Source organism: Eubalaena glacialis, chromosome 15 (genome assembly GCF_028564815.1).
Source record: "Eubalaena glacialis isolate mEubGla1 chromosome 15, mEubGla1.1.hap2.+ XY, whole genome shotgun sequence".
In the NCBI taxonomy this organism is placed as follows: Eukaryota; Metazoa; Chordata; class Mammalia; order Artiodactyla; family Balaenidae; genus Eubalaena; species Eubalaena glacialis.
Genome location: NC_083730.1, coordinates 77960464 through 77974815, shown reverse-complemented (window position 1 = coordinate 77974815; position 14352 = coordinate 77960464). Strand labels below are relative to the sequence as shown.

The window sequence follows — 14352 nt, the reverse complement described above, 5'->3', positions numbered from 1 at the left end:
TCTTCTCTCTCCAGGATTGTGTTGAGACTTCACTCTGTGGTCATTCCAGTGCCGCCATCTATCTACTCATGGTGTTGGGTGCTGTCTCTGTGTCCTGTAGCAATGATACTTGATACTGCTCCATGAGCCCCTGTGGTTGGGGACAGTGCAGTGTGGTGCAGCGCAGGTGAAGCGCTCCTCCGTGTAACTGACCAGTCTGGTTTGCCCTGTCTGCATTGTAGGAGTCTTCAGAGGATGTGTCGGGAGGCTTACCTTTTCTGGTAGACCTGGCTTTAGGTCTGTCTGTGTTAGCTTGTTCCATGTTAAGAATCCTATACAACGGACCAGAAATTACCAAAGAAGAAGAAGCCTGTCAGGAGCTGCTGCGGTCCAAACTTTTACAAAGGTAAGAAAAGGCTCAAATTGGACTAGTTTTGCTCGCAAAGGAAAAAGGACTTTATGTGGAAAACTACTTTTAGTACATTTCCCAGCTGATTGTGCCTACTGCCTGCCAATCCCATGGGTATCACTGTGTCTAAGAAATAAGATGAAAATTACATCAAAGTGCCTTGTGGCCCTTACTTTACTAAGTTTGAAATTACACCCTTGAACTGTGTAAGCTTTTCTCCAACCCAAATACTGTATAATTAAATTAAAGGATCCCCAAAAGGATGGGAAGATGGACAATAAAGCAAACATAGCAAAATGTTCCTTCTAGAATCTTGGCTGTGGGTATATGAGTGTTAACTGTGTAATTCTTCCAACTTTTCTGTATATTTAAAAGTTTTCATAACAAAGTGTTGGGGAGGAGGTAGAGTCCCAAAGATGGGGTTTCATATAATGCTCATTTTTCTTTAGCCTCTGGAGGAGGTTTGATGAATAAATACTTAATACATAATGTGATCCTTCAAATGTTGAATATCGATATATCTGCAAACTTCAAGTAGCTTTCCAGATAGAAGAGGAAGTGAAGAATCTCTTCTTCTTTATGTTCAGGTGCCAGTGGCAGGTGGAGGCCAATGGTGTGATCTCCCCTGCCCTTACTCCAAGCCCGTCTCCACTGCCTCTGACCATCGAGGAAGACAGAGAATTCACTTACCCCTCTGACGTCCTCGTGCCTCCTGTTGGAAACTACTTTGACCTGCCCCGGATCAGGCTGCCTCCAGGAATCATGATAAAGCTCAGGGAAATTTCTGGGCGTGCCAGACCTCAATTTAGACCAAGTATAAAGTATGTTGCTATACAGCACTTTATTTTCCCAATGAAAAAATGTTTAAACAAGCGAAGGGGGTATGTTTCTTCTTGTAGTCTAGCAGATGAACCTTTCATTTTACATGTACTTGACGAATGTTAACCAGGTGCTCTGGAGAGTACCCCCAGGTTGTGTTCCAGGTCGGTGGGTTCAAAGCGTGGGCTCTCAGTCAGCAACGTTAGTATCGCCTGAGAACTTGTCAGTTCTTGGGCCCCATTTCACACCTGCTGAATCAGAATCTCTGAGGATGGGGCCCAGTAGTAATCTGTGTTTTGACAGGTTTTTCATATGATTCTGATGCATGCTAACATTTGACAAGTTCTAGGTTTTTCTCAGGTGGTTTGACCTTCTACTTGAAGGTAGTCATCAACTTTGGTTTCCATAGGGTCTAAAGACATTTCTTTATTTTCAACGCCTGGGGAGATGGTAATCTTTAATCTAGAATGTGAGGTCTTGCAGTTACCAATGTCTTTGTGGTATTCTAGCTTAAAGTTAAGTCTGTTTTGCAGGCCTCTGCTCTGCCTTCTGAGGCAAGATTGGCCATTTCAGAGAGAAGAATTTAAAGAATAGATGAAATTTAACATGAAAAAATACAAAAGCATTGTTTTCAGCCCAACTTCCATACGCCCAAAATACTACCAGCTATAATACTGCATAAAATTAATTGGCAGATAAATCGTGCCACAGATCTTTTATTAACCTCAGACCTATTCCAGCTCTAATATAACGCCAGCTCAAAATACACAAATCATAGAAAATGAAGTCTGTTTAATTTTGATTTTCAGCTTCATCGGCCAATGTCAGTTTTATCAGTTAAATATATCAAATTATTGCCAACTTGTAATAAAGAAAGTGTGGTGAATATTTAACATACTTAAAGCGTACATTCTTCCATCTATAAAATACAGTATTGGTAAGTTGAGAGCTTACCAATACTAGTCATATAGCTGACTAGTTTCCCTTGTGATCGCAGAGAAGTAATCCAGCCAGACGTGATGGAGGAAATGGTGGTATCGTGTGTCATTAAGCACTTGAACTTGGTTGATGCACTGCAGTCCCTAATAAATTTCCAGTATCAAGAAGAACATGCTGAGGAATATGATTTATTGTGTAAAATCATGGGAGAGACATTTAAGAAACTCAATGCCATGGAAAGACAGCTGCAGGTAAGTGAAAGTTAAAACATTTAGATGTCTCTTATAACTGTGGGAAATGACTTCTTTCCTAGAAATTTAATGAAGTTTAAAAAGTGATCTGAATTTTAAAAAGATTATTGCGACTAAAATTTCTGAATTTACAGATTGCATTTGTTTTTATTTTGCATCTAGTTTCACGTTGTTTTATATTTTAATGTGTCAGAGTGTTGCAGAATTGGAACAGAAATGGCAAAGTGAGGTTGATGATGCCACGCAGGGGAAACTGGAGAACAACATGCCTTTCTTCTATGATTACCATTTTAATGAGGTGAGCAAGCTGTATGACTCATCACTGGGGCATTGCTATTTGTAGTACAATGGTATATACTGTGTTCGTAGAGATAACATCATTTTTAAAATGTTGCATACCTCGAAACATACCCATTGTTTAAAAAGGGTTAAATAAGGTTGATTAGATCAGCATGTCAGTGATACAAAGAAAAAGTTACTCGTTATTTAATTGATTAATAGTTTTATAAAGCAGTTATCATCATTATCAAATTCTGCTTTCAAGCCTTTAAAAAAAAATAAAAGAGTTATAAGCACTGAAGAAATCCCCAGAAAGTAGTCATTGCCATTTTTAATCATTAAAATATCAAATAGTAACTTACAAACGTGCTTCTGGTGTAGAAATATGGACCAAAGGTGGGTTTTTTCCCTGAAATTTTCTGTTCCTTTTAACATGTACAGTAAAACTCGGTTTTTGCAGATTCTGCATACCATCTTTTCTTGATTTTTCCTTCTTTAGAACAAAATGAAAGAACTAGAACTTTTGTGTTCAATGAAGGAAGTCTCCTTTGATGGAAATGATCTTGAAAACATGGTCCTATCTCTGAGGTTAGTGATGTTAGTAACTGTGTAAAGCTAATTTATCACCTTGATGCTCAAAACAAAATGCAAAGATCTCATCTCTTAACAGATATTTTAAAAAATATTGTGCATTCAACTAAATATTTTAGAGTTGGAACTTATTTGGTATTCGGAAATTTTGATTTTAGCCTTCAAAAGTTAGCATATAGGCACTTGAAACTGGGCAAAAGGAACTAAAACTGGCCACAGTTTATAGCACTGCTCTCCTCGGATGGGGAAGGGGGAAGGCGAGCAATATTTATCAGGTTACTTTTGCTTAGGTTCCCCTCTATCTTCTCATATCCTTTGTAATTAAACACTTTAGTTTTGGTAAACCAGAGGACAACTAAATGCACATCAGTCTTTCTTTATAGGGAGAAGTTCCTACAAGAAGTGAATTCTCTTATTCAGAAACCCTCGCACCCACTGGCTAAAACGAAGACGTTAGTGAAGAGTCTAATGAACCGAGCTGAGCTGTTGCTGCACGTCACCATTGCGGCCCAGGCCGGCCTCACAAGAAGCATCTCAGGGACCCCCGCAGAAACACCGGGTACTGCTGACAGCCAGCCCTGCAAGGCTGTCTGCGCTAGTCTGTTCATAAAACATACATCAGCTGCTTTAAAAAAAAAAAGAAAAAGAAAAGAAAATCACTCTTGTGTACTGATAGAAAGGAAAAAAAGGAAATTTCAACTTTTTTATTTTGCCTATTACTTTTTCCAGCCAAGAAGTACTTTTCAGTGAATTCATGTGGTGTTTTGTGAGTCATCTGAGCATCAGGGGTGCCTCGTCATCTGCCTTGTTTAGTTTTGAGGGGAAGCATCTAAGGAGCCCAATGACATGTATTTTTATAATCCCGGTGCCCCTCATTTTTAGATTATGGATTGTCATTTTCATAGTAACATATAATTAGTCAACATTGTGAATCCTGGAATGCATCATATTTTTCTCTTGAAGCTGAGTTTGCATTTCCTCTTTAGTAATTATGTGGAACCTTCTAGCATGAATTTCCACTATTAATTTTTTTCCTGGTCACATTTTTTTTTAAATTAATTTATTTAATTTATTTATTTTTGGCTGCATTGGGTCTTCGTTGCTGTGCGTGGGCTTTCTCTAGTTGCGGCGAGCAAGGGCTACTCTTCATTGTGGTGTGTGGGCTTCTCATTGCGGTGGCTTCTCTTGTTGCGGAGCACGGGCTCTAGGCACGCAGGCTTCAGTAGTTGTGGCGCACGGGCTTAGTTGCTCCGTGGCATGTGGGATCTTCCTGGACTAGGGCTCGAACCCGTATTCCCTGCATTGGCAGGCAGATTCTTAACCACTGCGCCACCAGGGAAGCCCTCCTGGTCACATTTTAATTGCTAGCTTGAAAACGCATTTCTCAGGGAAATCAACGAGTCTTCTTACTTAAGCCAGATCCACAACACTGGGCAGAGCCCATAATAGCAAGTGTTAATTATTATCCTGAGAGAACAAGTCATAAACATGTTCTTAAATGAAAGACTCCATGTTGTCTAGACCCATTGCCCGATGGACACTATGGAGCACGTGAACTGTTTTCATCCCATCTGATTGCCCAGGGCTCCTCTCACTAGGGAGAGAAGTCTAGGATGACTCCCAGGTTTCTGACCCCAGTAATAGGGTTCCCCTGCAGCAGGGGAAGCATGCCAGGTGTGCAGTATGATCACATGCTAAGATGGTCAGCTACACCATGTCCCTGGCCACATTAGCCCGTGTTCATTAAAGGTCCCATAAAAGACTTACCCACTCAGTAAGGCTGGTGGTGCTTTCCAAGAGGCTTTTGGCATCAGAGATGATGAACCAGTAGTTTCCTAAGAGATAATGTCTCAAAATTTTTAATTTTTTTAGATTGAAGCTATCTAACCATTTTTAAGACAGATTCAAAATGACCTCAACTTTCTTAACATCTTTTTTTCTTAGCCTATCTTCACATGCAGTTTTGTCTGCTTCCATTAAAGTGTTCTTTTACAAAACAACTATTTCCTTGATAGGAGTATATATCTTACAGGAAGGGCTGGTCAGATTCTAGCTAAAGTGTGATATTTACTCACATCAACTATGATCAAAGCAGAGGTATCACCAAATGGCAGTAAGTCAGCTAAATAAATCCAGGATTAAAGGGGGAACAAAGGCCATATCTAAAAAAAAAAAAAAAAAAAAAATCTGGATTTATTTGAATTAAGATTTTTTGCTTCCAGAAATTACTTTCTCTGTCCTGTCTTGCTTTTTGGAATGCTAATATTAAAGTTAACACTGATGGTTTACAAAATTAAATGAATTTTTCAGCCTTTCTTTGGAAACCCAATTTGATAAAAAGAGTTTAGTTTTTCAAGATAAAGTAATTTTTAACCTTGATATTCAAGGTTTTAAACCTCAGTATTCAAGGTTTTAAAAAATTGGCCTAGGGAATTCCCTGGCGGTCCAGTGGTTAGGACTCCGCACTTTCATTGCTGAAGGCCCGGGTTCAGTCCCTGGTTGGAGAACTAAGATCCCACAAACTGTGCGGTACGGCGCCCCCCCAACCCCCCCAAAAAAAAATTGGCCTAAAAATCATCTGTGTGCCATGCTAGCTGGTTGGGTGGCTGAACTGGAAAGCAAAGATACTCTTAGACAGTTTGGTGGTTCCTTGTTACTTTTCGCTGTTGCTGCCATCCTTACAAATAGGATAGCAGATATGTCAACGTTCTTCTTCCTTTCTGTTGCAGCTTGTAAATCAGCCTCTGAAACAAAGGTGATATCTCATGCTGTGCGGCAGCCTGTTTTTCTTCGCAGCATGTCGGCTCCTTCTGACTTGGAAATGATTGGTAATGAAGATTTGGAATTTACTAGAGCAAATCAGAGGTAAATAGCTAATGGCCAAGGTCGGATTCCCACCTGCGGCTGAACGCTGTCATCGCAACACACTCCCTGAGCGGCTTTCTTGTTTGGCTGTAGGCGGCGCCACGTGACCAGCCACCGCAGCAGCTCCTTCACGCTCCTGCAGTCATTGACCATCGAGGACAGCAGGGACAAGCCCACCTACAGCGTCCTGCTGGGGCAGCTGTTTGCTTTCATCGGCACCAACCCTGACCAAGCTGTACGTCACGTTTTGCCAACCACAGGTGGATAGCGCGAGGGGTCGTGTGACAGCAGGAGTCAGGTGTACTTCCTTTTCATGCGTTTCAGGTGTCCAGCAGCAGCTTTCTTTTGGCTGCGCAGACAAGGTGGCGGCGGGGAAACACTCGCAAGCAGGCGCTGGTGCACATGCGGGAATTGCTGACGGCTGCCGTGCGAGTCGGGGGAGTGACACATCTTGTGGGTCCGGTGACAATGGTCCTTCAGGGAGGACCCAGGTCAGTTGTTTCTGTTAGTTTATACTGTCCTGTCTGGAATGGGCGAAAGCCATTCCAGAGATTACTCTTGGGGCAAGATCTTAGATTTTAATGTTTTCCCATAAAATAATATACTTTAATAAAACTGGTACAGGATTTAATTTTAAAAATTCAGCGCATATAACAGAAAGTAAAAGTCTCCTTACGAGTACCTTCCCTTCCTAAATTCCACTCTGTTCATTAAGAGCTTGTTGTATCAACTACGCATACATAATAGCTATTTCATTCTCTTTGTACGCTTAAGTGTGTATGTGTATGATTTTTTAAAAACTCAATTCAGATTATATTACACAGGCCTTACTGCAATCAGTTGTTTTCCTCAATATATCTTGGATATCTGTGTCTTTTCATGTTAATATGTATAGATCTGCATTATAGCTTTTAAGAACTTCATGGACCTCCGTTGTATAGATGGTTATATTTTATTTAACTCATCCGCTACTGATGGACACATAGGTTCATTTATTGTTTCTTTCTCTCTTTCACTTTCCCTCTGCTTCCTTTCTTCCACCCTTCCTTTCTTCCTTCTTTCTGTTTTGGTTTCCTTTTGCATTAACAATAGTGCTGCAGTCAACAACCTTATATCCCTACATTTTTGGTGCTTATTTTTACTAGTCAAATTTCTTTTTTTTTAAATTTATTTATTTATTTTTGGCTGCGTTGGGTCTTCATTTCTGCGCACAGGCTTTCTCTAGTTGCATCGAGTGGGGGCTGCTCTTCGCTGCAGAAAAAACAAAATTTTAGTTCTTGCTCACATCCATTGCAGGTCTGTCTTGGCTCATGGTAATCACAGAGAGCTCAGGACAGAGGAGGAGACCACCATCTCGAAAGCTTTCAGGGCCCTTGTCAGAGCTCTGGCTTGTTGGCCAGACTAGTCACATGCCCACCCAACCGCAGTGGTGCCCAGAAGGCGTAGTGAGTAACACTAGTGACTGCCACAGCTTACTTCCAGAGTAGTTTCTCTGTAACACTGGCAGCATTATTCCTTTTTCCCTCATGACATTATTAATGCCATGTGTCAGACATCTAAAAAAAAATGCAGAAAATCCCAAAGTATAAAATAAAAATCACCTGTAAATACAGCATCTTAAAATAAAACCTGTTAATGTTTAGTGTATTTGTTCAGTCTTTAGTCTAACCGTAGTGATCTCCTCTAATGTTTTTAGTGCTTGGATAGCACTGCATCATATCCCTGGACCTTTTTTAAGCCAATTTCCTATTTTTAAACCTTAGTTTTTATTTATTTTTACTATTATAAACAATATTATGTTGTATATCTTTGTAGATAAATCCGATAGTTCCAGTTTTCAGCCAGCATTAATTGCCATAGAATCTATCCCAGGTTGTGTTTTTACACTGGGTAAGTCTTATTTCCCAACAGGATTCTCATATTCTGCTCATAATCAGAGTACGAACTTGCAAAGGACGCTTCGCTGATCTATTTGTGTCTTGGTTTTCTCATTAGTGCAACTGCATTTACAGTATTCAGTGCTGCATGGAATGTCGTAGCCATGCCTCAAATGAATGGTTTCATTATTAAATAAGTTTGGGAAATGTTGGGTGCCATTCTCTTGCTCCTAGAGATATGAAAGACTTTAACCTTAAAAGGTTCTGAGTAGTCCTTCAGTGAGGAACCCTGCTTACCTTTACCTAACGTGGGATTTCCCAGACTTTTCTCTTTTTTTTTGGCTGTGTTGGGTCTTCGTTGCTGCGCACGGGCTTTCTGTAGTTGTGGCGAGCGGGGGCTACTCTCCGTTGCAGTGCACAGGCTTCTCATTGTGGTGTCTTCTCTTGTTGCCAAGCACGGGCTCTAGGCGCACGGGCTTCAGAAGCTGTGGCACACAAGCTCTAGAGCGCAGGCTCAGTAGTTGTAGCGCACGGGCTTAGCTGCTCCGTGGCATGTGGGATCTTCCTGGGCCAGGGGTCGAACCCGTGTCCTCTCCATTGGCAGGCGGATTCTTAACCACTGCGCCACCAGCAAAGCCCTCCCAGACTTTTCTTGAGTGTGGGCATTGTCTCTGAGGCACACTTAGAAATCCCGCCCAACAGCCTTCTGTGATCCTGTGGTTTGGGAAACACTGATCTCCAAGGTTCCTTCAGTTCTGGATTCATCTAGACACTCTTGGGTTTCTCAGAAGAACTCTCTTGCTCTTGTGTTCACTATCGCCGTTCTCGACATGGTTGAGGAAGTCTGAGCCTTGGTTCTGTTCCCTAGAATTGAAGAACTAACCTGTGGTGGGATGGTCGAGCAGGTCCAGGAAGCCTTCGGCGAGACCATGACCTCTGTTGTGTCTTTGTGCGCCCGTTACCCTATTGCTTGTGCAAATAGCATCGGACTCTTATGTACTATACCTTACACCAGGTAAGCAAGGAAATGCTTTTTATTGTTAGTAAGGTACACCACAGTGTAGTTGATTAAATAGAAATATTTTTTAATTAAAAAAATTGGATTTTTTGGTTTTGATTATCCAGTGACACTATCACTCTGATTAAATGAGCTTGTCTTCTACAGACACTTAAAGTTACTATGTAAATTCCTTATTGTTGAGTTCCTGCATGATCAAATGTGGATCCCCATTAGGGATTATATTACATTGTCAAAATGGAGAAGTTTGAAGGAAAGAAATAGGTCCCTAGGAAATTACTTATATATTGAGCAAAATTTTTTGCCTTTGCACATTTATTTCCTCTCTTAGTTACTTGATTAATAGTTTGAAGATGTCAAGAATTCATGAAGTCATTCTTTGAATCCCCTTATGATAAAATATGTAGTTTTTTTCTATTATGGTAACCTTGTGTTGATTCCATCGACTTTTACTTTGCTCTTCTATACGAACTAACCAGAACTTGAAGTTCATTATTTATGAAGGAAAATACTCATTCTAAAAAATTTCTATGTTGAGTTATACATTGGTATCCTAAGTTGTGGACAAGGAACTATACCGACATGTTTTATGGCCCTTTGATAACCTGAATCTTAAGTGAGAAGTTCCTAAGGGCTGGTCAGTTATATTTCTTTCATTCAACCCTTTCTGCCTGGCCCAGGAGTGAAGAGAAGTGCCTGGTGCGCAGTGGCCTTGTTCAGCTCATGGATCGACTGTGTAGCTTGAGCAGTCAGACTGAGTCCAGCTCCAGTGAGAAACAAACCAAGAAGCAGAAGGTGGCCACCATGGCCTGGGCAGCCTTCCAGGTGCTTGCCAACCGCTGCGTTGAATGGGAAAAAGAAGAAGGTGAGAAACAGGATTCCTTTCTAGAGCTCATTGATTTCTTCTATTGATGTGTTTATGTATTAAGTATTTGTGCTGGATGGGGGAAAGAAAAGCTATATTAAATTACATAAGTAGGTTGGTTGAATCAATTATGATTTCATGGGAGCCTCTTCATCGGCATGGTTCTATGAAAATTTATCACTACTCTGTGACAGTAAACAGTATCCTAACCTGGAGGACATTACGCTAAGTGAAATAAGCCAGACACAGAAAGACAAATACTGCAGCCATCTCACTTATATGTGGAATCTAAAAAAGCCAAACTCATAAAACAGTAGAACAGTGGTTGCCACGGTTAGGGGGCAGGGCGAAATGGGGAGATGTTGTTCAAAGGGACAAACTTTCAGTTATAAGATGAATAAGTTCTGGAGATCTAATGTACAGCATTGTGATTAGAATTAATAATACTTTATTTATACTTGAAAGTTGCTGAGAGAATTAATCTTGTGTTCTTATCCCCTCCCCCACACACAGAAAGGTAACTATAGGAGGTGATGGATGTTTTCACTAACTTGATTGTGGTAATCATTTCACAATGTGTATGCATATTAAATCATCACGTTGTACACCTTTTAAAAAATTCAAGTTCTACAATCTGAATATATACAATTTTTTTTTTTAATTAATTAATTTATTTTTGGCTGTGCTGGGTCTTCGTTTCTGTGCAAGAGCTTTCTCCAGTTGCGGTGAGCGGGGACCACTCTTCATCGCGGTGCGCGGGCCTCTCACCGTCGCGGCCTCTCCCGTTGCGGAGCACAGGCTCCAGACGCGCAGGCTCAGTAGTTGTGGCTCACGGGCCTAGCCGCTCCGCGGCATGTGGGATCTTCCCGGACCGGGGCATGAACCCGTGTCCCCTGCATTGGCAGGCGGATTCCTAACCACTGCGCCACCAGGGAAGCCCCTGAATATATACAATTTTTATTTGCTAATCATACCTCAGTAAAGCTGAGGGGGTGGGGAGGAACGAGAACCACCTGAAGGAGTACAGTAACCCCAGGAAATTGAAGACATCTTTCATTTCCTTTTTGTCAACACTGCTAACGGTGTCCGAATAAATATCATTTTTATGCAATGATTTTTCAGTTGCACTTTTGAGGTGCTATTTCCAGATTATGTTTTCAGTCACCAATCCAATTCAAAAAGTAAACTTGAAGGATAACTTCTCCATAGTATCCCAGGTATATAGCTTGTTTATTTATTCATTCACTGTGTGTTTTATTGTCCTGAGAGCCAGGCATAAGATGAATAAGGCATCGTTCCTCATCTTAAAAAATATGGTCCAGTGGGGGAAATAGACCAATGAACAAATAATTACCGTGCAATCAATGCCATGATCAAGGTGCACACAGAGTGCTATGGGAGCATAGAGGTCCCTACAGACCAGCTGTGCTAGGGATCAGGCAAAGCTTCCCAAAGAAGGTGACATGTGAGTTCTTCCTGAAGGATAAAGAAGACTTCCAGGCAGAATGAACAGTAAATGGCAAATAATTTTTGTGGCTTTTACGGAGATGTTTGGGGAAGGCTCTGGAACTACAGTGAAAATGGAAAGACCCAAAAAAGTCTTTTATTGTGTTTGAGAAGAGGTAGCGTGTGAGTTAAACATCAAGGTGTTTTCCAAAAAAGAAACAGACTCGCAGATATAGAGGGCAAGCTAGTGGTTACCAGTGGGGAGAGGGGCGAGGAGGGGCACTATAGGGGTAGGGGAGTAAGCAGTACAAACTATATATATTGTGTATAAAATAAGCTACAAGGGTATATTGTACAACATAGGGAATATAGCCAATATTATATAATAACTATAAATGGAGTACAACCTTTAAAAATTACGAGTCACTATATTATACACCTGTAACTTATATTGTACATCAACTGTACCTCACTAAAAAAAAAAAAAAAAATCAAGATGTTTCCATCACAGTAAAATGGTGATTCTCGCCTGTCAATCAAAGTGTGTTTCTGGGTTTTGTGTGGATTAATTATATTCAGTTTTAATTAAGAGGAATGTCTTTCCCCAACACTGAATCATTTTTCAAGTTACTGTTACCTTGTTTATGTGCAGTTGTTATCTAATGAGGAGACACTAATTGGATGGCTAATGAAATACTGAGCAGGTTAAAGAAAAATTGGGCAAAGGGAGGGCTTTAATGCAGGCTCGCCACACCTGCAGACTCGCCATGCCTTCCTGGGGTTTTCACCGCGCTTCTTCTTTCTTGAACTCTGAAGGCGGCTCCACAGAGGCTGTGCACTCAGGTCTGGCCCGTCAGGTGTCCAGCCTTCTCACTAACCACCTCGCCCGAGCGACAGAGTGCTGCGGCAACCAGGCTGCCGGGAACGATGCCCTCCAGGATGTCCTGAGTCTTCTCAATGACCTCTCGAGGTAAGGAAGGCCCAGCTGGAGCTGTGGGAGGAGGTGGCTTTTCCTCGGAGTGATTTGGCTTCCTTTGCGGGTGGTTGTCTTTAGAAACATCTAACTTACTAGGCCATCCTGATATGCTCCTGCGTCAAGAAAAATAGTAGAGGATGAAGTCATTGAAAAATAGCATTTAGTTCCAAAATAAGAAAATTATTTAGGTGAATATCTACATCATAAAATAACATATTATCATTTGCTTCAGTACTTTACTGGCAACAGCTGCTAGCCTTTTGAGTCAATACAATTGCATTCAGTAACCAAACATCTTTACCCTCATTATAGCAAGATTAAAGAATAATCAGCCAGGACTTGTAATTAATTCGCCTTCTCATGCTGTGTCTTTAAAAGAAGATATTCTGTGGAGGTTTAATCATGTGTGAGCTGTGAGGCCCACAAAAGCTTGTCCACATAAGGCTGCTTATTCTTTGGTTTCTGCTGAAATGTAACAGGTTCAGCTGTGGCAGATCCCAGACTCTTGAGGCCAGTACAGCACTGTATGATCTCTTTGGTCTTGAAGCACTTCTTAAAAAGGAATAAAAGACTAAACTAAAAGCCTCCTAGCTTGGGTTTCTAAGTCTTGGTGTTCTGTGAATCGTGCTGAACTATAGGATCTCAATTAAATAAATATCAGGTATCAGAAAATATTCAAAAATCTTTTAAAGTGTTGTTGGTCAATTATGAGCTTTCATCAGATGTTTACAAAAACCCTTAATTCTCCTTCGTAAAAACATATTGCCAAATCTGTGTCTTCCTCATTAAATATGAAGTCATCAGTTTGTTTAACCTCATTTAGGGAACTTTTGCTTCTGAATTTCTGTAGATAACATTCTCAGCATTGTGGACCTTTTCTTCCTCCTTTTGCAGGAGTCACATAGGTAAAGCCATCCTGAGCCAGCCAGCTTGTGTGTCCAAACTCCTCTCCCTGCTGCTTGACCAACGCCCGTCCCCAAAGCTGGTTCTTATCATTCTTCAGCTGTGCCGGGCAGCACTCCCGCTGATGAGCGTAGAAGACTGTGGGAATGTGGAGCTCCCACCCTGGAGCTACTCTGTCCCCTCCCTAAACAGCGAGCAAGAGGATCCCAGCGACCCAGCGTCCAAGATCGCCTCGTTGCTCTTAGCAAAGCTAGCAGATTATGTGGTCCCAGGTGAGTAGCCTCCTGGACGGAAGAATGGCACTGAGGCGCTCACTTCCTGTGGACGGTCAGACCGAGCTTTCCCTTGTCCACAACTGCAGCTGTGCTTCCTGTGATAAAAGGGAGAGAGAGCGGAGAAGGGACAGAGCGGGAGAGAGGGAGGAAGAGAGATTCCAAAGCCAGTGCTTTCCTCATACAGGGGAGCCGCACAAACAACTTCGCAATTTTTCTATTTGCTTAAAGGATGTCAGACAGTCCTTTCTCCAACCGCTTCCGAACCTGACACCGCATTGACAAAAACCAGCCCCAAGAGTTCCTTAAAAGGAGATAAAGACCCTGGAGAAGAGAGTGAAGCAGTGGATGGCAAGCTCTCTATCTTTATCCACAAGCGGGAAGACCAGTCATCCCATGAAGTTCTCCAACCATTACTAAGGTGATGATTGTAATAGCTACATGCCATCAAGCACTAGCCATGTCGCAGGCACTGTGCTGAGTAAGCCCCTTACAGGTATCAACTGTCTCAGACCTGTTAACACCCCTAAGAGGTAATCAATGTTACTATCATCCCTGTCATTACATACGGAGAAACTGAGGCAGAGCTGAAATATAAATGCAGGTCCCTCTGACGCAGAACCCAAACTTTTAACCACAACTCGGTACTGTCTCTCCAGACCCAACAGAGTGAAAATCCTGTTGAGAATGTATCATTTGTGTCCTACGAGGAGTCTATAGTGTGACCTGGGCTTTGAGAAGGAATAATGCAGCTTGGTTTTCAGTTATTGGCATCCTTCAGCCATCAGTAAATTTAGGGATACCATTGACTGTGAGGTGAAGAAATAAGAAACTTTTTTATAGCTTTATTTAATCAAAGGATG

The 14352-nt window shown here is 41.5% G+C and overlaps 1 protein-coding gene across 9 annotated transcripts in view; it reads left to right on the top strand.

Annotated features, from left to right (window-relative positions):
* Positions 1-14352, top strand: part of HECTD4 (HECT domain E3 ubiquitin protein ligase 4) — a 194701-nt gene that overhangs the window by 107697 nt on the left and 72652 nt on the right. For all 9 annotated transcript variants that reach the window (XM_061170219.1, XM_061170217.1, XM_061170218.1 and 6 more), the window contains 14 exons: positions 222-385; positions 976-1209; positions 2205-2397; positions 2591-2695; positions 3176-3264; positions 3651-3826; positions 5997-6132; positions 6226-6367; positions 6457-6623; positions 8878-9024; positions 9708-9892; positions 12155-12308; positions 13209-13489; positions 13721-13910. In XM_061170219.1, coding sequence (XP_061026202.1) covers positions 222-385; positions 976-1209; positions 2205-2397; positions 2591-2695; positions 3176-3264; positions 3651-3826; positions 5997-6132; positions 6226-6367; positions 6457-6623; positions 8878-9024; positions 9708-9892; positions 12155-12308; positions 13209-13489; positions 13721-13910 — 2363 coding nt within the window. The remainder of the gene's footprint in view (positions 1-221; positions 386-975; positions 1210-2204; positions 2398-2590; positions 2696-3175; positions 3265-3650; positions 3827-5996; positions 6133-6225; positions 6368-6456; positions 6624-8877; positions 9025-9707; positions 9893-12154; positions 12309-13208; positions 13490-13720; positions 13911-14352) is intronic.